The following is a 23,518-nucleotide window of genomic DNA, read 5'->3' on the forward strand; positions in this document are numbered from 1 at the left end:
ATTTTTATAAGGAGGGGAGAATGTAACGACTCCAAATATATATATATAAGATTAGTGGAATAATCTTAAATAATAATGATAAATAAATAAATAAATAAAATAAAAATTTAATTAATTAATAAGAATTATTAATTAAATAATATAATATAATATATGATGGATCATGATGTTTCCTGATCCATCAGGAAACTTAAACCCCCCTCAGAACCGTCTCTTTCCCTCTTAGTTTCTCTCTCTACACTCTTTCTTTCTCTCACTCTCAATTTCTTTTTCATTTCTCGATCAAATTGAAAAACGTACATCATTCCTGGGTCCCAGCTCCGCTCTTCATATAGTTGGTATTAGAGCAAATAATTTGGGGTACTACATATGATCCATTGAAAGTTCATTATGTTCTTCATAATGGCAAAGAAGGGAAAATATCTCTTAATTAACAACTAAAAAATATGTTTACAATACTAAAATTACAAAATAATACAAATTTAAAATATTACAATAAAATTTAAATTATTTCACTTGATTATTGTATTTGAAAATTCACTTTACGAAAAACATGACAATCAAAAAAATAGTAAAATATTTTGTAAATAACATTTATTATTATTTTTTAAAATTCATGGATATTTTTATTTTAACTATATTTTAAATTTGTATGATTATTTATTTTTATTTTAACTAAAAAAGTATGTATAACATGAATGATTTAACCAAAAAAAGTATTTACGGATAATAGAATATTATGACAAGTTATCAAAATAATTTAAAATTATTATTATTATTTTTTGTAAATAGCCGAAAATGGACAAAAAAATAAAAAATTTTAAAAATATAAAAAACACATTTTCATAATATTTTTCCTTATAATGCATAAATAAAAATGGAGAATAAAATAATAGCAACCACATTTGCAGTTTTTTATTTGTTTATTTTCTTTTGTTGAGGGACTTATTGTTCTCTTTCCTGATTCCTTAAAAAAACTTTTCTCCGTCAAATTTTTAATAATGTTTTTTCTTTAAACAAAAAAGAGTGGAGGGGGCTGCGACGGTCTCCAAGAAATGAAAGGATGAAAGCAAAGGAAGGACATTTGCGTAACTTCATACAAAAAGTCGAAAGTAAAAGCGCATCGTACATTCCATTAGACAAAGCAACGGCGCGAGGGGCCCACGCCCACCTCAAAATCTAAGAAGTCTCCTGCTCTTTCCTCCTGGTTTGAAGTTTTACCCACGGCGGGGTCTTTCCCTCCTTGCATCAGCGCCCTTGACAATTCCACCACAACAACCATTCCTCATGAACAGAAACACCGAACGCACCAACCCCGGATCAGAATCAGATCTCAACTCTCTTTCCCTGCAATACCCATTAAGATCCCTTTCTTCAAATCAATTCACCTCGCTTTACTCTTCCCTGATTTGATTTGATTTGATTTGATTTCTTCTTCTTCTTCTTCTTCTTCTTGTCGTCGTTCTTGTTGGGCGTTTTGGGTTGGATCGCATTATTGCATCCATGGCTTCCAAATAGGCCCTGGAAGGAGATGGTAGAGAGTGATTTTGAGGCACAAGCAGACAAGGTTGAGTTCACGGGCTCTAGTACTACTGCTCATTCCGGCTCGGGTCTCCGAAGGGAACCTTCATTCTCGCGCTGGTGCGTCGAAGATGGAATAGTCTGTTCGGATCGTGTTTCGGAAAACGCTGATGCGAGCGTAGATGACTCTGACTTCGAATTGCCTTTGCTTCAACAGGGGGTTTTGAAATTTGGGTCTTTGGATATGGAGAGGTACGAAGATGGTGAGTGTAAGATGAGGGGCGTGCACGTGAATGGGGGTAATCGTGTGGATATGAATGAGGATGGTGTCTCTAATCGCGTTGAGGGCAGTGGGAGTGAGAAGTACGTGCCTTTTGATATTGAGGATGGGCCCGAACGGGAGGTGAAGCTTTCGGGTGTTGACGATGGTGGTGGTTCGAATTCTTTTCCTGATCGCGTAGATTCGCCAACGAATTGTAGGAGTCCTCTTTGCGTTGCCAGTGTGTTGAAGACGTTGTTTTTCATACTGGTTTGGTACACTTTCAGCACATTCTTGACGCTGTAAGTTTATGCATCATTGATTATTAATCAAGCGAGAACTTTGGGCGTCTCTAAGAAGTTGAATTCGTCATTTGTGTCATACGTCCTGGAAAAATGTTCAAAATCCGTGATTGAAAATGGGGCTGGTAATGAGAATTGTTGCTACCATTGTGGTTTAGGATTTCTTGAATTTATGACATTTCAAAACTCTGCGCAGTGGCCTCAATAATGTTATTGAATTTGTAAAAATTAGGAAAGGGTATAAACAAGACCAACAGAGCTATTTAGTTTCTTTGGGATGTCCAAACGCACACATAAGTTTTCATTCCAGAGATTTTAGCTGGTTGCTACTGAACTGTGGCTTCTAATTTTTCATTTCTTTTGGTTTGAGTAGGTACAATAAAACTCTACTGGGAGATGATATGGGAAAGTTCCCAGCCCCTTTATTAATGAATACCGTCCACTTTTCAATGCAAGCTGTTCTTTCAAAGGCCATCACATGGTTTTGGTCTCAAAGATTTCAGCCTGGTGTGACTATGTCATGGAGGGATTACTTTTTTAGAGGTATTGTTATCAGTTTCACGTCCTTTTCTTTGGCAGTTCCCTATCAATATTGGCAACATAGTTAGTTCAATTCTGTACATTATTGCCTACCAAGCTGGTGTTTATTTTTCTTGATTTCCAAATTTTTTAGTTTTGAGATTTCCATATTTTTTTTTGTTATTGATTGGTAGAATATCTATTGTGCATCCGAAATCACTTTTAAATTGTCGAAATAATGAAACATCAATGCGGTTGGATAGACAATTTATTCAAACTTAAGGCACTTTTCAGTTTGCCATTACTGCTGAGATGCTTATTTAGGTAACATTGGGAACATAATCAACCTAGTTGGCTTGAGTCTCTTGATGAATAGAACAAATGGAAGCATTCCTTTGGCAAGTAGTTTTTAATCTTGATAGTTGTGGTTATTGTATGGTCATAGTAATTGGATACAGTGCTTGTAGCTCTTACGTTGTGTTCCTAGGAAAAAATATTGTAGGGAGTGTTTTGCACTTTTTGTTGTATTTTAGTTTGAGATATGGTGAATTTTCCTTTGAACCAACCTCTGGGTAACATTTAAAATTGAAAAAGATCTAGTACTGGTGAGCTGATGGACAGTTTACTTCTGTTGATGCATAATAATATGTTATGATCCAGTCTGGTACCATTGCTGTTAAAAGAATGTAATTCTTTGGAAAAATGTTGAGAAAGATAAGAATAGTAATAGGATTTGATTTCCAATATTGATTTCTTGGCTCATTCGAATACAATTCTATATTTTATGTTCTTCCTTTTTATGTCCAACTAAATAACAAGCAAATATGCAGTCCAACTAACTAACTAACTAGCAAATATCCCTTAACTGCAGTTAGTTACGTTAATTAAGTCTCTAACTTGCTCCAGCAGAAGTGACTGCATCAATTTCCTCCCCTTTAAAGAAAAATCACTGCCCTCAAGGAAAAATATAGGGAAATGAGCTTTAAAATCTGTGAGGAATTCCCTAGTAGCTTCTTGTGGATGAAGGCCAGCCCATTGAAATGAGACCTGAGTAGCCAGATTGCCTCTTTTTTCCATCCTTCTGGATAATAGAGCTTCAGGTTTCAGTGAAGTTTGAGGACCTATCATTGTACGTGGCAAAGTAACAATGTTGCTGGGCTGTGCTGTAGTATTAATCTGGTCATACAACTTCAATATTCTTATGGACAATACAGCTTCAGGTTTCAGAGAAGATTGAGGACCTATCATTGTAGGTGGCAGAGTAACAGTTTGCTGGGCTGTTTTGTGCTGTGCTGTAGTAGTAATCTGGCCATAAAACTTCAACTGGGAAGCATGAAATGTTGAATGCATTTGTGCAGAAGTTGGTAGAGCTAATCTGTGAGCTACATGACCAATTCTATGGAGTTAATATCTGAGAAGTCCTAGTCACCAACTCACCATTGTATATTGCTTGTAAGGCTGTTACTCTAGTAAGGCTCAATCGTCAACATTTTCAAAATTCTCTGACTTCTCCACTCATCAGCGTTTTGTCTTGTCATGTGCTGTGCTCTTCTGAGATGACATTGCTGCAATTTCATCATTTATTCCTTGTCCTATAACTGTCTATCCACTGCTCCGGAAAAGCAGGTATGTGAAGAGAAGGTGGATATCCATACAAAGCTTCAAGGGAGTACCTTAGCAGCTGTATGGAAAGTGGTGTTATATCACCATTCAGTTAAAGGAAGCCATTTAGCCCATTTTGGTAGGCTCTTTCCATGTCATACATCTTATATAAGTTTCCACACTTCTATTAAAATCCTTGGTTGTTAATCCATTTGGGGTGATGTGCTGAAGATAAATGTAAAGACACTCCTTGCAGGTTAAGTGGATCCTGCCAGAATTTACTGAGAACAATAGGATCTCTTTCACTAGCTATGATTGAGAAAAGCCATGTCGTTTGTACAACTTTACCTCACCCGTGTAAGTTTGGGCCATATGATTGAGCTGTGTATGGATGTGAAAGAGCAATAAAATGAACATTTTTCGTAAGCCTGTCTATTACCAAGGAAATAACCTCCTTATCCTGTGAACTTGGCAGACCGTAGACCAGTGAGGAATTCCACACTAATATCTGTAAGAACTGACTGAGGATAGGAAATGGCTGTAGCAGCACAGGTGTAGCCACATTTTCATCTTTTCACCTTTTGACAGATTGACATTCCCTCACAGACTGTCTCACATTTTTGAAGGCCTTTCCAAGGATGAAATCCTCTTAGTTATAGCTTCAATTCCTGAATGCCCGTCACATGCATTGCTATAATACATTGGCATTATTTGTTGCTGCAACATTTTGTCATTCCTAACCACTATTCTCCCCTTCCTCCTAAGCTGTCCAGACTTCGAGGTGTATTTAGTTTGAATGTTTGAATGTACTTGTACTACGAATTGAAAATGGGAGTCCTACTGCCACTTATGCTGAACCTGAGTAAACAAATCGGTAGAAATTGTTGAAATAGCCTATTCTGCCTGATCTTGAGACTGAATTCTGGAAAGAGCATCTGCAGCTGTGTTCTCCTTGGCTCTTTTGTAGGAGTTATTTCATAATCATATCCCATAAATCTGGATTGCCAAGAATGTTGACTGGGATTATTAATTCTTTGCCTTAGCAAAAATTTCAGGCTTTGGGGATCAGTATTAATTTCAAAATGCCTACTCATGAGATAGTGGCTCCATTTATCTATGGCATAAGGAATTGCGAACACTTCTTTTTCTTAAATGGATAGCAAATGATGTTTGGGGGATACAATTTTGTTGATATAAGCAATGGAATGACCTTGTTGCATAAGTACAGCTCCAATTCCTTCTCTGGAAGCATTAGTTTCAACTGGAAATTCCTTTGAGAAATCAGGTAGAGCTAGTACAGGTGGTGTTGTCATGATAGTCATCAATTGATCAAAAAATTGATTGCCTCGTTGCTCCAAGTATCCAAGTAAAAGAATTCTTGAAGCAATTCATTGACTGGTCTGCATGTTTGCCCATAATGCTTTATAAATCTTCTAATAGTTAGTCAAGCCATCAAAACCTCTCAGTTGCTCAATATTTTTTTGGTATTGGTCACTTCAAGATAGCTTCAATCTTCTTCAGATAAATTGAACCCCCATTAGCAGATACTTAAAGACCTAAATATTCAATTTTTGGCCCCTGCAAAACAGCATTTACTTGTCTTAACCAATTGCACCAAATGCTCTTTCATATTCTTGCTAGAAACTAAAATATCATTAAAAAAACACTTAAACAAAGTGTGCCTCAAGTACTGCTTAAAGAGGTCATTCATAAGGGGCATTAGCTAACCCAAAGTGCATGACTAAGAATTCATAATGGCCATCATGAGCTCTATCCAAAAAAATAAAAAATAAAAAATGACCATGCTGTTTTGTTAATATATGGAGTATCCATTGTGATTTGATGATAAGCAGATCTCAAATCCAGCTTGGAAAACACAGTGGCCTCATGTAATTCATCAAGTAGTTCTTTGAATACTGAAATTGAAAATTTGCCTGTAATAATCTGCTTATTGTGTCCACTGTAATCAATACACATTCTTTGAGCATTGTCTTTTTTCTCGACTTAAACAGCTGGAGAAGAAAAGGGACTTGTCCCAGGTTTTGTAACCCCGCTATCAGGCATATCTTTATTTATTTTATGTCAGCAAGGAGAAATTTTACTAGGAGTGCACCACGGGTGACACACATGTACAATCAAGAAAAGAGAGAGAACAAAAAGATGGATCAACAGTGTGACAAGGCGTCCAAGAGATCAAAAATTAAATAAGTGTCCAGCATGTACTGCCACCAAACCAGCTTGAAAGTGTAGCAAGCCATCCATCCTTCAGGATTGTGGGGGAAGTAAATGTTCCTTCAAAAGCTCTAGCATTTCTTTCTCTCCATGCAGCCCAGAGAATGGTAAGAGGAATCAAAGACAAAGCTTTCTTCCTCTCTCTATTCACAGAAATACCCTTCCAAGCCCAGATTTTCTTTCCCACAGATTCAGCAGTGACCCAGTGCTGTCCTGAACGAGCAGTGGCCAGATTCCAAAAAATTCTGTCCAGGGGCAGTGGAGCAGACTAACTCAATACCCTTTCAACCCCTCGTCTATGGCATTTTCTAACTCACTTATCAACAAATTTTCCTCCTACATTTCTGCCCAGGTGTATATTTTTCATCACACCAGAAACATTGGCTCTTCTTTCCTCCAAATTCCACAGATATGGTATTACGTGTTTTGAAGTTAGTTTGAGGTCTTTTACTGGGTGCATATAATGGAAGTGGTGGGATACAAAGATTTGCTAAGTATTACCATTGATGGGTTTCTGGTGACAAGACTTATTCTTGAGCTGATGGTTGTAAGGATTGAAATTTTTAGGGATGAGCTTAAAGCAATCAGAATAGCTTCTTGTAATTTAGAAATTTTTGGGGATAAGCTTGAGCGACCTGCAAACTCTTTGGATTGAACAGGCGAATTGGCATTTGTAACTCCTCTTTTCATCCACCCACGAAGCATATTCCTCAGTTGTACAGTTGTATTCACCTTATTAAATGACAAATCAGAAGCATCAAGATACTATGTAATTTGTTGCCTGATATTCTGGATTTCAGCCAAGGGATCTTCATTTGCTTATCTTCCAAATCAAGCTCCCAGTGCTTGTACGTATTCTTCCCAAGTTGTGCCTCCTTGATTGCTACTAGTTTCCATGCATTTGGTGGCATTGCAAAGCCTTTCCTTCTAAATGAAATCAGTGGCAGGGGGCCAAAGTATACACATAAAAAAATTATTGGGATTTTTTGAACATGAATGTAATTATTATGACATCCATTGATTTTCAACTAAATTATATGCTCTATTAACATGCAAGAGTTAAAAAAGAGAGATTTCAGTAATTAGAATCATGAAAAGACATGCCAACTACAGTAAAAAAGATCCAAACAAAATCACTATGAGCATGGCATATACAAAAAATAAAATAAAAATAAAAGAAATTCAAAAGGTTAGTCATAAACTAATAATCTAACTTGAGTAATGATCCTATAATTGTGTTCACTACTTCTTTCATACCACAAAAGTCATCAATTGTAATTTCTTTCTTAATGTATATAATTAAGTAATTCACAATATAGTTACCTTTCATCTTATTGCAAGTCTATTTTAACAAGGTTCATAACTTAAAAAAAACACACTTTATTATAATTTTATAAACAAAGAGAGTAAAAATAAGTTGAATCAAGATTATCAATTTTCTTGTTTTCACCAACTCTTAACATAATTAAAAATGGTTAAACACTTTTAAAATTCTAGGTGCTGACAAATATCAAGATAATAATGCTATAACTAATGTCTCAAAACTTTCCTTTTCAGTGAAATACTTGGGAAGAAATTGACATATTTTTAGGATGAATATTTTTGTCTCTCTTTATTCTCTATGATTTTTATTTTAAGAATTATTGATTGTTATATCAATATGTGTACCTATTCTATATATTGGGATTAGCATTTCTTAACTTTTAACCCTTTTGATTTAGATTTTTATATCATTAGACAATAAATTTTACATTGTATATTTGCTTTTAGCTTTACTTTTAGTACTTTTAATATGTTCATACTAAAATAGTATAACCTATTTTTTTTTTCTCTATGTAAGAAAAAAAAATGTACTATTGCGTGGATTTTACTCTAGCTTGGATGCACACTCAAAATTGTATGCTTAAATTTTTTTTTTTTAATGCATTGTATTGTGTGAGTAGTTTCTACTAGTTGTAGAGTGTAACTTAGAAAATTGTCTTTGTGAAATAAGCTTGCTAAAACGAAAAAACAAATGCAAACGTGTACTTCGTGTGTGTAACACAAAGTCTTTATACATACGACCGGTCCCAAGCCCGGGTAAAGGAGCAGGGTTGTGTTAGGTAGCTAACAACCAATGTAAAACTTTGTCAGATCTTTTTATCATGAATTCTTACCAAAATCCCCTAGATCAAGGGAATATACCGGGTTAGTATAAAAGGGAAAGGGTTAATAAGTTAGTACAAGAAACTAATATAAGATTAGCAACTTGGAATATAGGGACTCTTACGGGAATAAGTATGGAAATAGTGGAAATAATGTTTAGAAGGAAAATTAATTTAGTCTGTCTTCAAGAGACGAAATGGTAGGAGAGAGCCAGGGAAATTGAAAAATCAAGATTTAAACTTTGGTACACTGGCAAAGAGAAACATAAACATGGGGTGGGTGTTATTGTAGTTAGAGACCTAAAAGATAATGTAGTAGATGTTAAAAGAATAGGGGATAGGATCATTACAATCAAGTTAGTTTTAGGCTTAGAGATAGTGAACATCATTAGTGCATATGCTTCCCAAATAGGCTTAGCAGAAAATCTAAAAGGACAATTTTGGAAAGATATGGATAGTATTTTACAAGGGATCCCGATGTCTGAAAAGACATTCATAGGAGCTGATTTGAATGGCCATATTGGGAAGGATAATATAGGGTATGACAGGATACATGGAGGCCATGGATATGGAGATAAAAATGAGTCCAATGATACAATCTTAGATTTTGCCATGTCTTACGATTTGGTTATATTTAATACTTGCTTTATAAATAAGAACACTTAATAGCTTTCAAGAGTGGGTACAATAGAAGCCAAATAGATTTCTTTTTAACTAAGAATAGGGACCGTCTATCTTGTAAGGATTGTAATGTTATCTCAAGTGAAAGTTTGGCTCGTAGGATTAGATATACATATTAAAGAATGGAAGAGAAGGAGTACATTAAGTCAACACAAGAGGACTAGATGGTGGAACTTGAAGGGAGATATTATAGTAATATTTCAAAGATAAAATGAACAAAGAGTGTGATTGGACAATAGGGGATAAGGTTGATGTGAATAATGCTTGGAATAAAATGGTGAATTCTATTGTAAGGATAGCAAAAGAGGTTTTAGGTGAGTCTAAAGGAAGATATTTGGATAGTAAAGAAAGTTGGTGGTGGGATCAAGAAGTCCAAAAAGCAGTTAAGACAAAAAGAAATTGGTATAAGATTTGACCATAAAATCTTGAAAAATATAAAGAAGCGAGAAAAAATGTAAAAAAGACTATTAGTGAAGCTAAACATAGAGCTTATGATACTTTATATACTAAGCTAGATACAAGAGAAGGAGAAAAAAATATTTATAGACTTGCTAGAGCTAGAGAAAGAAAATGTAAAGATTTAGGTTTTGTAAAATGTATAAAGGACGAGAATGATAATGTCTTAATTAGAGAAGAAGGCATAAAAGAAAGATGGTGGAGATACTTTGATAAGTTGTATAATGAAAACCAAAATGAAAGATTGAACTTGGAAGTGACAAAAGAAGAGAAGATTAAAAATAGGAGATTTATTCGTAAAATTAGACTCCTTGAAGTTAAGATGACATTAAAAAAGATGAAAAGCGGGAAATCTATAGGACCGGATAAAATGCTAATTGAAGTTTGGAAATGTTTAGGGGATGAAGGAATTATTTGGTTAACTAATCTATTCAATAATATTATAAAAACCAAGAAAATGCCTGAATAATGGAAGAAAAATACATTAGTACCTCTGTATAAAAACAAAGGCGACATTCAAAACTGTAATAACTATCGTAGAATTAAGATTATGGGTAATACGGTGAAATTATGGGAAAGGGTAATTGAACATAGAATAAGATTAGAAATGAAGATTTCAGAAAATTAATTTGGTTTTATGTCTAGGAGATCAACAATAGAAGCTATTTATCTTTTAAGAAGTTTCATGGAAAAGTTTAGAGAAAAGAAGAAGGACTTGCATATGGTTTTTATTGATCTAGATAAAGCTTATGATAGAGTACCTAGGGAAGTGCTTTGGTGGGTATTAGAAAAGAAGGGAGTTTGTTGTAGATATACGGAGTTCATTAAGGGTATGTATGATAGAGTAGTGACTAGCGTCAGGACTATAGGAGGAGAGTCTAGAGAGTTCCCAATCTCAATAGGTGTTCATCAAGGTTCTACTTTGAGTCCTTATCGTTTTACTTTTGTAATTGATGAAATTACTATGAATATCCAAGATGAGATCCCTTGGTATATGTTGTTTGTAGATGATATTGTGTTGATTGATGATAGTAGGAGCGGAGTGGAATCTAAGCTAGAACTTTGGAGAGCCACATTAGAGTCTAAAGGGTTTAGGATACGTAGGAATAAGATTGAATAATGGAAATGTAATTTCAGTTTTGTAAGGAGTAGTAACAGAGAGAAGATTAAATTGGATAATCAAGAGATTAATAGCACTGATAGATTTATATATCTTGGATCTATTATGCAATGTGAAGGGGAAATTGAAGATGTGGTACATAAGTTAAGACAGGTTGGGTAAAATGGAGGAGTGTGTTAGGTGTATTTTGTGATCGTAGAATACCCTTAAAATTAAAAGGAAAGTTTTATAAGATGGCTATAAGGCCAACTATGCTTTATGGTTTATAATGATGGGCAACTAAGAAACAGCATATACAAGAATGAAAGTTGCTGAGATGCGTATGCAAAGGTAGATTAGTGGTTTAACATTAAAAAATAGAGTAAGAAATGAACATATACTCAAAAATTTAGGCATAGCACCGGTTGAAAACAAGATGAGGGGTGGAGGGGCGATTTAGATGGTTTGGACATTTAAAACGTAGACCTGGTAGAGCACCTGTGAGGAGGAGTGAGTTAGTTATGGTTTCTAGTATAAAAAGGGGTAGGGGTAGGCCTAAAATTACTTGGAATAAGGTAGTGAGGAAGGAATTAATAGCCTGAATCAAGAGGAAAATGCTCTGAATCGGGTGAATTGGTGGAAAAGGATTCATATAGCCGACCCCACCTAGTGGGACTTAAGGCTTGTTGTTGTTTTGTTATGTAAGAAAAATTTAAAATATGAAATTAATAGATGTCAATTTTTAAACTCTGTCATAAGAAATTAAGGTGCATATGTGCCATTTTCTATTTTAGAAAATAAAAATAAAAAATATAGATTTGGTATAAAATATAACATATAATAATAGTAGTCTTATCTTTATTGTATATTCTAAGTGATTTTTTCTTTTTTTGGAGAGAGAGAGAGAGAGTCAATTTTTAAACTCCGTCATAAGAAATTAAGGTGCATATATGACATTTTCTATTTAAAAATGTATATATATATACATATATATATTTGGTATAAAATATAACATGTAATAATAGTAGTCATATCTTTATTGTATATTCTAAGTGATTTTTTCTTTTTTGTTTTTTGGAAAAGGTATGTAATATATATATATATATATAGAGAGAGAGAGAGAGAGAGAGAGAGAGAGAGAGAGAGAGGACTAGGCTCAATTGTCAGATTCAAAAGAGAAAATTGTGGGGAGCTTTTTGGGGAGGGGGGGGGGGGGCTTGCCTCCTCTAGCATCCCCATACATCTATCGCTAGATGAAATGCCATTGCCTTGACATTCATAGTTCATAGGTTTGATTTCTCAAATTGATTTTTTGGCTTGTTCAAATACAATCCTGTCCTTTATATTCTTCCTTTATATGTCCTGGTAGTCCAACTAACTAACAAGCAAATATCTACTCCAATTTACTCACTAACAAATATCCTCTAAGTATTGTTTACTATCTAGCCTTCTTGCGTTGTGGATCTTTTGTGCTTTCTTAGGTTTACAATTTCTCCTCTTTCTTAATAGATTTCTTTTGCTATCAAAAAGGGTTAAATGCACTTGTGTTCACTAGAATTAATTGTGGTCACAAATTTTTTTTGTTTTTTTTGGGTGCATGAACGTCACAGTGTTCCTTTTTCTGTCTAGGACTATATTGGGCCTCTGTTAGAAATGTTTATGTTGTGTTTTGTGTGTAGGGCAACTAGGGTCCCACCTTGATTGTGCAAAAAAATTACCATCTTTGGGAACTCCCAATTTCGGAGCTTTGACAACTTCCGCAAATATCGAAATAGTAATGGAGACCTAGACCCACTCTCCTCTCCTCCACACTCCTCTCTCCCTTCTTCTCAATTTAATGAAGAATTAAAGACAGTTCAAAGCTTCCAACTGCATCCAGACTTCAACTCCACCACCACCCACATCCTCTTTACCCCTTTTTTATTCTAATGAAGTATGCTATACCTTTTTTGAGGCAGTTCAATTCTTCTTTCTGTTTATATATATATATATATATATATAAAATTTTTTATAAAAATTTAATAAGATGGATCAAATTGGCACATAGAAACAAGAAGTGCACCTGATCAAATCATTCTCATTGGACCCCAAGCATGACTTGAATCCACCACCCTTCGCCCACTGCCACACCTGCTACTTCAACACCAGTGTCATGGTCCAATCTTCAATGTTGGCGTGTTAGAGACTACATCGCCAAAATTGAAAAGTGGATGGAGCTTGAAAAGAGGATGAGGATCTACAAACTGGGTTCTCTTCCTGCTTTCCTCCTTGTCTACGTTGGAAACATAGTTTTGGTGGATCACCGATGTAGAAGCTACTCTCTTCTCCACTAGACATTGGTTGCGCCACCCTTACCATGCTTGTCTGCTAAGTTGCTTCCCTTCCATTGGGCTCTCTCTATCTCTCTCTCTCTCTCATGATTGATGATTTCTAAATTCATATATTGTGGGATTAATGCAGTGACAATTGAAAAATGGGATAAGTGCAGTGATGAAAAGGGAGTTTATTATGAAGTAAATTTAAGAGCAACAAATTTCTTGATGGTATGTGCACAACTTGAGGGAAAGAATCACAATATATCATAACCCCATAAAAAGGAAGTTTCCATACCCTTTGATCTCATGGCTGCTCAATCATCTTGTAGAAAATCCATGGCTGCCCAATCTTCTGGCTGTGAACTCCAAATTAGTGGCGTCTAAGAACACACACTCTTAACAATGGTTGATTGGTGCATTCCATTCCTTAATTTTGTTTCGGTCACTTGAAGGGGAAAAAAATCCTCACTTGCCTTTTGTTCGCTTCTCCATCAACTAATCGACCTCTCCCGACTGTTTGATCATTGTCTCGCAACAATCAACTCACAATCCTCGTGGGCAAAGTGAGGGTGGCCACTTGTTGTTTGTGGCGAAGGCAATGTGCGCTGGATAATTCCCTAAATCCATTCTTGCTCCTTGAGGCATAGGCCAAGTGATGAAAGGGGCAAACAACAACAACAACAGCAACAACAGGCCTTAAAGTTCCACTAGGTGTCGTCGGCTACATGAATCATTTTCTGCCAATTCACCCGATCGAGAGCATTTGCACTAGATTAAGAGTTATTAAGTCCTTCTTCACTATCTCATTCCAAGTTATTTTAGGCCTACCCCTATCCCTTTTCATACTAGAAACAATAATTAAATCCTCCTCACAAGTGCGCTACTATGCCTACATTTCAAAAGCCCAAACCATCTAAGCTGCACCTCCTTATATTATTGCATATATGCTCATTCCTCAATTTATCTTTTAATATTACACCACTCATCCACCTTAATATTCGCATTTTGGAAACTTTTATTTTTTGTGCATGTTTTTGTTAGTTGCTCAACATTTTGAACCATAAAGCATAGTTGACCTTATAGTTGTCTTATAGAATTTTCCTTTTAATTTTAAGTTTACTCTACGATCACACAACACACCCGATGCACTCATAAAATGATCAAATGGAAAGGTGAGAAAATGGGAGATCTTAGGTACAAATCTTGTGAATTAGAAAATGTCTGACTTAGTATGTTAGAAGCAAATAGAAGTTAATTGCAGCTAATAAGAATTGAACCCAATGAATTGTAAATGGGCAGGTTCATTATCCCGGTATATTAGTTGAGTGCCCAAAAACCAAACAAATAAATAAAATAAAAAAATTGAATCCAAGACCTCCTAACAAGCATGCCTTGGATACCATGTTAATTCATCATTTGACCTAATAGCTTAGTTATTATATTACGGGCGAACAATGTATGTCATGTCCTAACAGAAACAAATAGGATACTCATGCACAAGCAGGAAATCTTGTCACATTTTGTAGAAGATTGATAATGTTGCATCTCATTTGATAGGCTAAGGTTAGGTGGAAACTGAAAGTCCTAATCAGAACTGTAGTGTTGTGAATTTAAATTCACATTGAAATATGGATTGATAGACAGGTTTCACGTGGTAATTGTAGGGAGAATGATTTGTCCTATTCCTACATCAGTGATTTAGTGTCAGTAGATAAATGTTTTGGACTGCATGTTTTGTATACTTAGAAACAGAGATATTGTACAAGAATAACAAATTTTTTTATTTGAAATGTATATCCTTGTCTGAATGCTTCATTTCTCAATTAGATTTAAGTGCAATGTTTTTTGATCTACATTGATTTGTCTTGTCATCTCTTGTTGGCTCAGCTTTCATTGTTCTCTAAATGTTATTCGTTTTTTGCTTTAATCTGTGCATTTCTATGTAACTTGGTTTATTAACTTTGCTAACAACTAATGCTACAGATGGACTTTGCCTTTCACAGTTGTACCAACGGCTCTTGGAACAGCCTTGGATGTTAATCTGAGCAATGCATCCCTAGTTTTCATCTCTGTTACATTTGCAACTATGGTGGGTCTCCTCCTTCTTGCTGCACCTTACATTGGGATTATGTAGTCCCCCAGAATGAACTTCCTTTCTCCAGTCTGCAATTTATTTTGATTTTTTATTTGATTGCACGCTATTCTAACTTTTTTTTTTCTCCCCACAAATCTTGGATGCAGTGTAAATCTGCTTCTCCTATATTTCTCCTTCTATTTGCCTTTGCATTCAGGTGAAATTTCTTGTCATTTGAGATTGATTTCCAACTTCACTAGGTCTTAACTAGTTCTTTATATAAGTATATTATTTGACAGTTTCTATATTTTGTTATTGAAACAAAAATGGATGGATGTGCCACCCCGTATTTTTGAAATATTAAAGAATTAGGATTTGTTTAGAAATGTTCAATTTCATTTTGTTTGCATTTTGTTATTTTTTGGTATTTGTAGTATATGGTTTGTTGCTATACTATGGAGTGATTGTGTTGCATGTTGTTGTCATTGAGTTCATTTTTTTTGGGATTCTTACATTTTTCTCCCTGAATTTGATATAACATCATGGCTTGATTTGATAACAATTTGAGGGTGAGCTTGGCTGAATGCTAAGTGTGCTACTCCTAAACCTGGTGGTCAGGTTCAAAACCAAATGTGATGTGAGACTCTGAGCATCATGCTCTTCCTAGACCCTCCGATGTGGCTTGGGTGCCTTGTGCAGTGGCTGTGCTTTCTTTTGTCTTTCTTTTCTACTAGCCGTGGGCACACGCTTTCTCTAAAATTTTTTATTTATTTTGAGGAAATAATTGTAGAGAAAATGAATAAGACCTAAAGGGCATTTTGGGTAGTTATGGGTGGTTATAGGGGTGTTCTTGGAGCAATTGTGGGTAGTTTTAAAACCAGGTCATGAAAGGAGAATCTTCTTTCTAATAGTAGAGATTTCTTATTTTGTCTACAGCATATGTTTTATAGCATTTTTACTTATGGGCTCTGTACTTTCATCCTTCTTCATGTTACACTTGCATTTCTTCCTAGAAAGAGATTATTTCGTGCTAATCAAGAGAAAGAGCAAACTTTTGATAAGTCTTCATAGTTCTAGCTTTACTGAACTTATTTGTAAGGGATTGGACGTGCTATTGATGCATGAATTCATAGATTATAGACTTAAGCACAGAAAGTTCATAACCTACAATTTAATATAATATGATTTTTTTTGAATGGTTCCTTGTCACATAGAAAGAAAATTATTGTTGTAGGGAGTGCATATTATTATCCTAAGCTTGATGTTTTAGTATGCATATTTTAATTTGTGAAAGTAATATAGGGCTTTATAGTAAATTGTGGTGGCAGGTGCAGGAAATTCACAAATTATGATTTATGGATTGCAATTTAATTCTTGTAGAGCTTGGATTGTAAGCTTTAAACTCAAAGAATTTGCAATAAGTATTGTGCATGATTAATATTAGAATGTGAATTGCATATAATTAATCATGAATGTGATCTGCATCATTATATTTGTACAAGAGATATGGCCAGGATTGGTAACTTTCATAAAACATATTGAATTTTGTGAACGTAATACTTAAAATACTATAGAAAATAGGCACTCTCAATATACTGTGTTCTGGAAATAGGCGTTTTTGCGCCCTTGTTCTCTTGCTCCACTGCATGTTCTTCTCGCTACACAAATCAGTTACCTAGATTCTAGCTGTCATGAGGTAATAATGTAATGAATTTGATGCAGAATTTATTACTGGGTGAATCTGCTGTATTTTTGTTTCCGTCATTGACATTGACATTGTTTTTAATGACTGTGCTGTAAGTTTTCTTGTCAGAGGCTTTTCTTTCTATAAAGTGGGAGTTTTTAATTGACAAGTTACTTTTGTTTGTATGTTTGTTGGCAAGAAACACAACTCTATCCCATAACAAGGTAGTAGAAGTTGTGCTGTTCGTGAAGATTCTCGAATTCCTTACGAGTTACGAGGATCTACAAAGTTGCCAAAATTGCGCATCTCCATAAAGTCCTACTCTTATTGGTTAGCCAAAACTCCAAAAGCTTATGTGTAGGAAATCTCCCACGACCTGTGGAGCTGCCCAAGCTTCATCAAAATACAAGAAGAGAGCGTACCAAAGATATCTACGGAAGAGGTGTGCATTTGTTTCATTAGACTCATGACACATGGAGCAAACATGAGGACTTGGGCCTTATAGGGTTTTCTGCATTGAAATAGGTCGTGCATGTTAAGTGTGTTGAGTGACATAGAAATGAGGGTTGATGTTAAAAGGAACCTTAGCCTTCCAAATGATGTGGCTCCACGGAAAATGATTGGGAAAAAAAATTGGAGGATGGACTTCTAACTTCTAAGGAAGTGAAGGAAAAAAAATTTAATTGGAAAAAGACTTGACGAATCCCCCTTCCAAACTCACTTATTTCTTCTATTAGAAGGAACAAAAGCCCCAAAACATTAAGCTGCTTAAGCAGGGTGGAGTGCCCATCATCCTCTCTTTCATTGAGATCCCAAAAAAGTGGAAATCCCAGAAAAGAGAACACCCCTTCAAATAAAGAGCTGATAGGTGCGTTGTGAAAAGTGGAAATCTTAAAATAGGGAGACCATCAACTTCAATGAACTCTCACCAACCTAAAACATCCTCCCAAAACTGAACCCTATTGCCACTAGCCACTTTGAAATGGGTGAGAGGATAAAAACAAACAAGCAACCAGGAAAATAAATTTCCAGGGGCTTGCATGAGAAGCAATGCCATTTCCTCTAGTCTCCCACCCTTTCTAATAAGCCCCATACTTACTTTTTATTACCTTGTCAATTAATTTCTAAGGAGAACCTCCACGGTAATTTTCTGAGAGAGATGTTTTTAGAAAACACATTGCTAAGGTGCAGACCTCCTTTCAATTTAGATCACCTGTCAGTCTCACAACTAACCAGGCGATCTCTCTTATTCTCCCAAAACTGCAACAAAGAAACTCAAACATCAGTTCCTTTTTTTTTATTTCTTATTTTTAAATGCACTGAAATTTCTTGGAATCATGTGCAGCAAAGATATGATTTTGTTAGCAAGGATTGGCAGTGGGCAAGGCATTCATGTACATTTATTGTAGAGGAGAGCGAAGTTCACTACTTGTGTTCAGCTCCATCAATATTTTGATGAAATCCTCGAGACAAGGAGGAAGGCTGAGATTGATTAAGGCTCGGTAGAACAGTCAGCATCTTGTGTGCATGAAGCTTAAATATATACAAGTTGCAACTTGCAAGATCCCCTGTTAATGGTGATATTGATAGTTTAATGGGGTCCTTTTCTGTATCCATGTCATTAGATATTAGAGGTAGAGGTCAGTGGTGTGTTACTTCTGGTCCTTCTAGACCAGCGTTTACGTTGTTGTTGTTGGTTTTTTTTTTTTTTTTTTCTTTTTTGGGATGATCTATATGCTGTTTTTGGGTTTCGCTTTGGATGACTACTTGGAGGGGATTTTAATGTGGTGAGGTTTTTGAGGGGGAACAAAGGAGGGTAAATTTTCTTCTGGCATGATTAATTTTTGTTAATTTCATTATGGAGTGTGGACTAGGAGGCTTTGAAATGGATAATGCTTTATTTTCTTGGTTTGTGGGTGGGAAGAGAGTGGTGCTGAGTTGTTTAGATAGGTTTTTATTATGAATTTCCAAACACTTCTCAAATGGTTTTGTCTAGGCTTGTGCCTGATCATTTTCCTATTTTGTCACTCTAGAGAGACTAATTAGGGTCCTATGCTTTTTAGGTTTGAAAATATGTGGTTGGATCATAAGTCTTTTCTCCATTTGGTAAGAATAGCTGGTTTGAGGAGAGTCATAAGGGTTGGGAGGGCTCTAGGTTTATGAGAAAGTTTAAGAAATTGAAGGAAATGGTGAACAAGGGGAATATTGTAATGTTGGGAGATATTAGAATTAAAAAAGAAAATAGAAAAGATAAAAACAGCCTTTTTGGAGACTTGGAGCTGTTGGACTGGAAAGAGGAGAAGAGGGATTTATTAGAGGATGAGGAGTTTAAGAGAGTGGGTTTAATAAATGAATAGAGGAGGTAATTTTTTGGGAGGTCAATAGTTGGAGGACAAAAGACAAAATAGGGAGGCTGATTGTAACACCAAGTTTTTATTCTTTTTGTAATGACAATAGGAGTGTTATTAGGGAGCTGGTGATAAGGGAGGGAGAGGTTACTTTTGATTCTGTTGTGATAGCTAGGGAGCTAACTGATTTCTTTGCTAATCTTTTCTCTGAGGAGGATGGACTATGTTAATGATAGAGAGACTGGCATGGAGTCCCATTTTAGCGGATCCGAAATCTTGGTTGGAGAAGCCTTTTGAGGAAAGTAAGGTTAGGAAGCTTGTGTTTGAATGGATAGGGATAAGGCCCTGACTTCTAATTGTTATAATATGTGGATTTAATTTCGGATTGCTAGGATATGATTAGAGTAGATTCAATGAAGATTTTTAAGTATTTATTCTTTAATGAAGTTTGGGTAAGAGTATGAACTCTACTTTCATTACTTTGGTTCCCAAAAAAAGCAGATCTATTAATGTTGCTGATTTTTGGCCTATTAGTTTGGTTACTAGTATATTTAAGATTATTGTGAAGGTACTTGCGAGCAAGGTCTTACATTTCAATTTTGACTCAAATTTCGAAGCTCAAAAAGTACAGAAATTAACGGAAATTAGTAGTAAAACATGGAATTCTTAGTGAAACTTTAGAAATGGTTAACAAACATAATAATATAAGTTTTTGGACTAATATATTACAAATTAAATACATCTATGTTTTGTTCGAGGTGGAAAGTTGTAAAATAGTATGTGTTTCAAACATATTTGTAAGATAATATACATTAAACATATTTAATTAATACAAATAAAATTAATAAATCATTTAAATATTATTTATTATACAAATAATGATAATTTAGGCATGAATGGTTAAATAAAATGTTACTGTAAGTTTATTTTTTCATATAATTTCAAAAGCACTTGTAATAATTTTTTGTTTTGATAAAATAAATCATGATAGAAATTTCACTTCAGTCCTAAATTTCTCATTTGAATTTTGACGAAATTTCATTGTATAGTTAAAATTTTGACAAGTTTTGCTAAAATTTCAAGATTTCGATAAATTTCAGATGATTCGTTGAGATTTCGATGGAAATTATGCAAGACAGAAATCGACTGCCATTTCGATTTCGAGGGTGACGGAAATCGGAAATTTCGATGGAAATTTCGTGGAAATTTAAGACCATGCTTGCAAGTAAGATGACTGGATGAGTTTTGTAATAGGAGATATAATTTCTCAAGCTCAAAGTGATTTGTGGGGGGAAGGCAGAATGTGGATGCCATTTTAGTGGCTAATGAGGTGGTGGAGGATTTGAGAAGGTGTGAAGGAAGCGATATTGTATTCAAATTGGATTTTAAAAAGGCTTATGATCGAGTTAGTTGGAAGTTTTTAGCTAGAGGTGTTTATGGATTAGGTTGGCCAGTATTGACCTTTTTTTTCCCTGGAAACTGGCCTGACCTCCCATCTATTAAAAATCTTGAACTGGCCCTAGTTGTCTAATCCCCTTGAGCCGATGGGATTGGGATAAATCTAGAGTTGAGCAGGACTAGCAGGTTAGGATAACTGTGTCTTCGAGCCACTCTGAAAATAAATAAATAAATAAATAAAGGAAAGAAATAAAGAAAGCAAACATCAGCATCAAATACAAAGTACTAACATGGACACAAGAATTAATTTCAATGAAGAAATATCCCCTCAATGTGCAAAAAGCAATCATATTATCGATAGAAAAATGACTTGGTTTTCAGCGTTTAGGTGTGAGGCAAGGATATCTTTTATCTCCCTCTTTCTTTATTTTGCTGAAATGTTAAGTACGATGATTGGTGGTCATCCCTGTAGGGGTTCTATTCAGTGTATTGCGGTAGCCTGTAGGTAGGGATAGAGTGATTGTCCCATCTGCAATATTCTGAGGATGCTATTCTTTTCTTGTCTGATCTCAGGATGTCTTTTTGTAATTTTCTCAGTATCTTACAGGTTTTTGAGTTAGTTTCAAGGGCTTTAGATTAATTTAAGCATGTGGTCTGGCTGTTATTAATCTGAGTCCAGGAGTGACCTCTAGGCATGCCGCTCTTGTGGGTTGTCGGATCTTGCGGTGGTATTTGAGTTATTTAGGAGTACTCTTAGGCAGGAATCCTCATTCTAAGAGGTCTTGGTATCTGATGCCCTGAGTTGTCTAAATGGCTTGATGGGTGTGCTCTTTCCTTTGGGAGGTTGCATTAAGTTAATTCAGGTATCTTTCTTCCATTCCCTTGTATTTTTATCCTCATTTAAAATTCTGGTGGGTATTGCTAATGGACTAGAGAGGAATATGAGAGATTTTCTTTGGTTAGGGGTGGGTGAGAGGAGAGGCGAACTTGAGAGTTGGGAGATTATTCAGAGGTCTAAGAAGGGGGCTTCAGTCTCAGTAATTTGGTGTCTAAAAATATTGCTCTGGTGGTTATGTGGTTATGGCATTGGTTTTTGGACACTGATTCCCTTTGGCATAGGGTTATTAAAAGTGAACATGGTCTGGAAGAGAATGGTTGAGATGCTAATATTGCGGCTAGAATTCCACATGAAAGCCCATGTAAATCCATTTGCAGGTAACTCCTTTCTTCCTTCCCCATATCATGCATAAAGTGGGACATGGTTCTACGGTTTGCTCTTAGAAGGATTTTTTCCTTGGGATTATGTATCTAAGTTGCCTTTCCTTCTACATTTCTTCTTACTTTGTGTTGTGAGGCATATATTTCTTCTTTCCTCTTTATTGATACTACTGCTGTTTCTTGGAATTTTTAGTTTTGTGGTAATCTTAACAGGGAGACAGGAGTTTCCTCACTAGAGGATGGATTCATCATTATTCTCCTTGTGGGGATGTTACGATATGTCATTTTGTTCAAGTGTTTTTTCTTGTACATCTTTTTATTCTCATCTAAACTGGTCTTCTCATTTCTTTCCTCTTGCTAGTAAAGTGTCAGAAAGCTGAAATTCTTTCAAAGGTGGAAGCTTTTGTGTGGATGACCATTCTTAATAGAGTTAACATGGACAATCTGAGGCAAGTTTGATGACCATATACAACTCTCTTCTTGATGTTTGTGCTTATGGAACAAACTATTCTTTTGATTTATCCTTATTCTTTGGAGGTCTATTTGTTGATTGGTTCTGAAGCTTTTGAAGGCAGAAGGATGTGATGATACTGTGGCTGTGTGCACTATTTTGCTCTTGGAGAGATAAACTGATTCCCTGTACTTGCATGTTTTTTCAATTTGGGGAGAGTATATTGGAGTCTTATAATGGAAAATGGAAAATCAGTCAGGACCACCACCATTGTTTCCCTCCATCCCAGGACCTCTACCACCACAAACTTGATCATTACATCATGTTATTTTTATATTACAAGCATTAACCAAAAACAAATTCATCCAAAAGAAGAAGGTCTAAGAGTGAGTTAGGCTTGGGTCTTGGTAGCTTGGCAAAAGTGTTGCCCTAGTGGCAAGTGGCTGCGGCATATTCCCTTGGAAATGGATTCTCTTTGGCAAAGTGATTAAGAGTAAATTTGGCTTGCAAAGAAAGTGGTTTGGATCCTAATATTAGAGTGTGGGCGACTCATGAAAGCCCATGCAAATTCATTTCACAGGTATTTCTCCCTTTCCCTTCTTGTGCTGAGTTTAAAGTGGGGAATGGTTGTAGTGTTTGTTTGTTTTTGGAAAGATCAGTGACTGCACTGACTGGGAGGATGGTTCTTCTCTTGCTCTCTCACCCCCCCCCCCCCCCCCAAAAAAAATCTTTCTTCTAAGCACGAGGCTCTTATTTCGTCTTTGTTGATTGTTGTTGATGATACTGTTTCTTGAGACTTCAGTAAGTGTGGAGTTTTCTTCTTTTATCTCTTTGTTGGATTCATTTTCGAGTTCATATTGTAGGGATGTTAGAATTTAGAATTTGGATGCTTCTGGAGTTTTCTCTTGTATCTCTTTCTATATCCATTTGAGTCAAATCTTTACATTTTTTACCCTTTGCTAATTTTTTATGAAAAGCTAAAGTTCCTTCTAGGTTAAGGTTAAGGTTAAGGTGTTATAATTGAAATTCCCTTATCAGGCTTTGTCTCCTGGTGTGTGTGATGTGTTATGCTAGTCGTGAGACACGTGTCCATTTATTTCTCCATTGTTCCATGGCTTGGCTGTTGTGGAACATGCATTTTGGTCTATTTGCAGGATGTTGGGTGTCTCCTAGCACTCTGGAGGAGTCTTTTTGATTGATGCTAAGAGGGTTTGG

At 35.6% G+C, this 23,518-nt stretch overlaps 1 protein-coding gene across 4 annotated transcripts in view; it reads left to right on the forward strand.

The window, feature by feature from the left end:
• Positions 1-1,204: 1,204 nt before the first annotated feature.
• Positions 1,205-23,518, forward strand: part of LOC131149427 (probable sugar phosphate/phosphate translocator At1g06470) — a 106,013-nt gene continuing 83,699 nt past the window's right edge. For 2 of the 4 annotated variants that reach the window (XM_058099856.1, XM_058099858.1), the window contains exons 1-4: positions 1,205-2,082; positions 2,456-2,625; positions 15,134-15,219; positions 15,372-15,421. In XM_058099856.1, the coding sequence (XP_057955839.1) occupies positions 1,532-2,082; positions 2,456-2,625; positions 15,134-15,219; positions 15,372-15,421 (857 nt within the window). In that variant the 5' untranslated portion in view covers positions 1,205-1,531. The remainder of the gene's footprint in view (positions 2,083-2,455; positions 2,626-15,133; positions 15,220-15,371; positions 15,422-23,518) is intronic. The other 2 variants (XR_009135218.1, XM_058099857.1) reach the window with 2 other exon arrangements.

Source organism: Malania oleifera, chromosome 2 (genome assembly GCF_029873635.1).
Source record: "Malania oleifera isolate guangnan ecotype guangnan chromosome 2, ASM2987363v1, whole genome shotgun sequence".
Classification (NCBI taxonomy): domain Eukaryota; kingdom Viridiplantae; phylum Streptophyta; class Magnoliopsida; order Santalales; family Ximeniaceae; genus Malania; species Malania oleifera.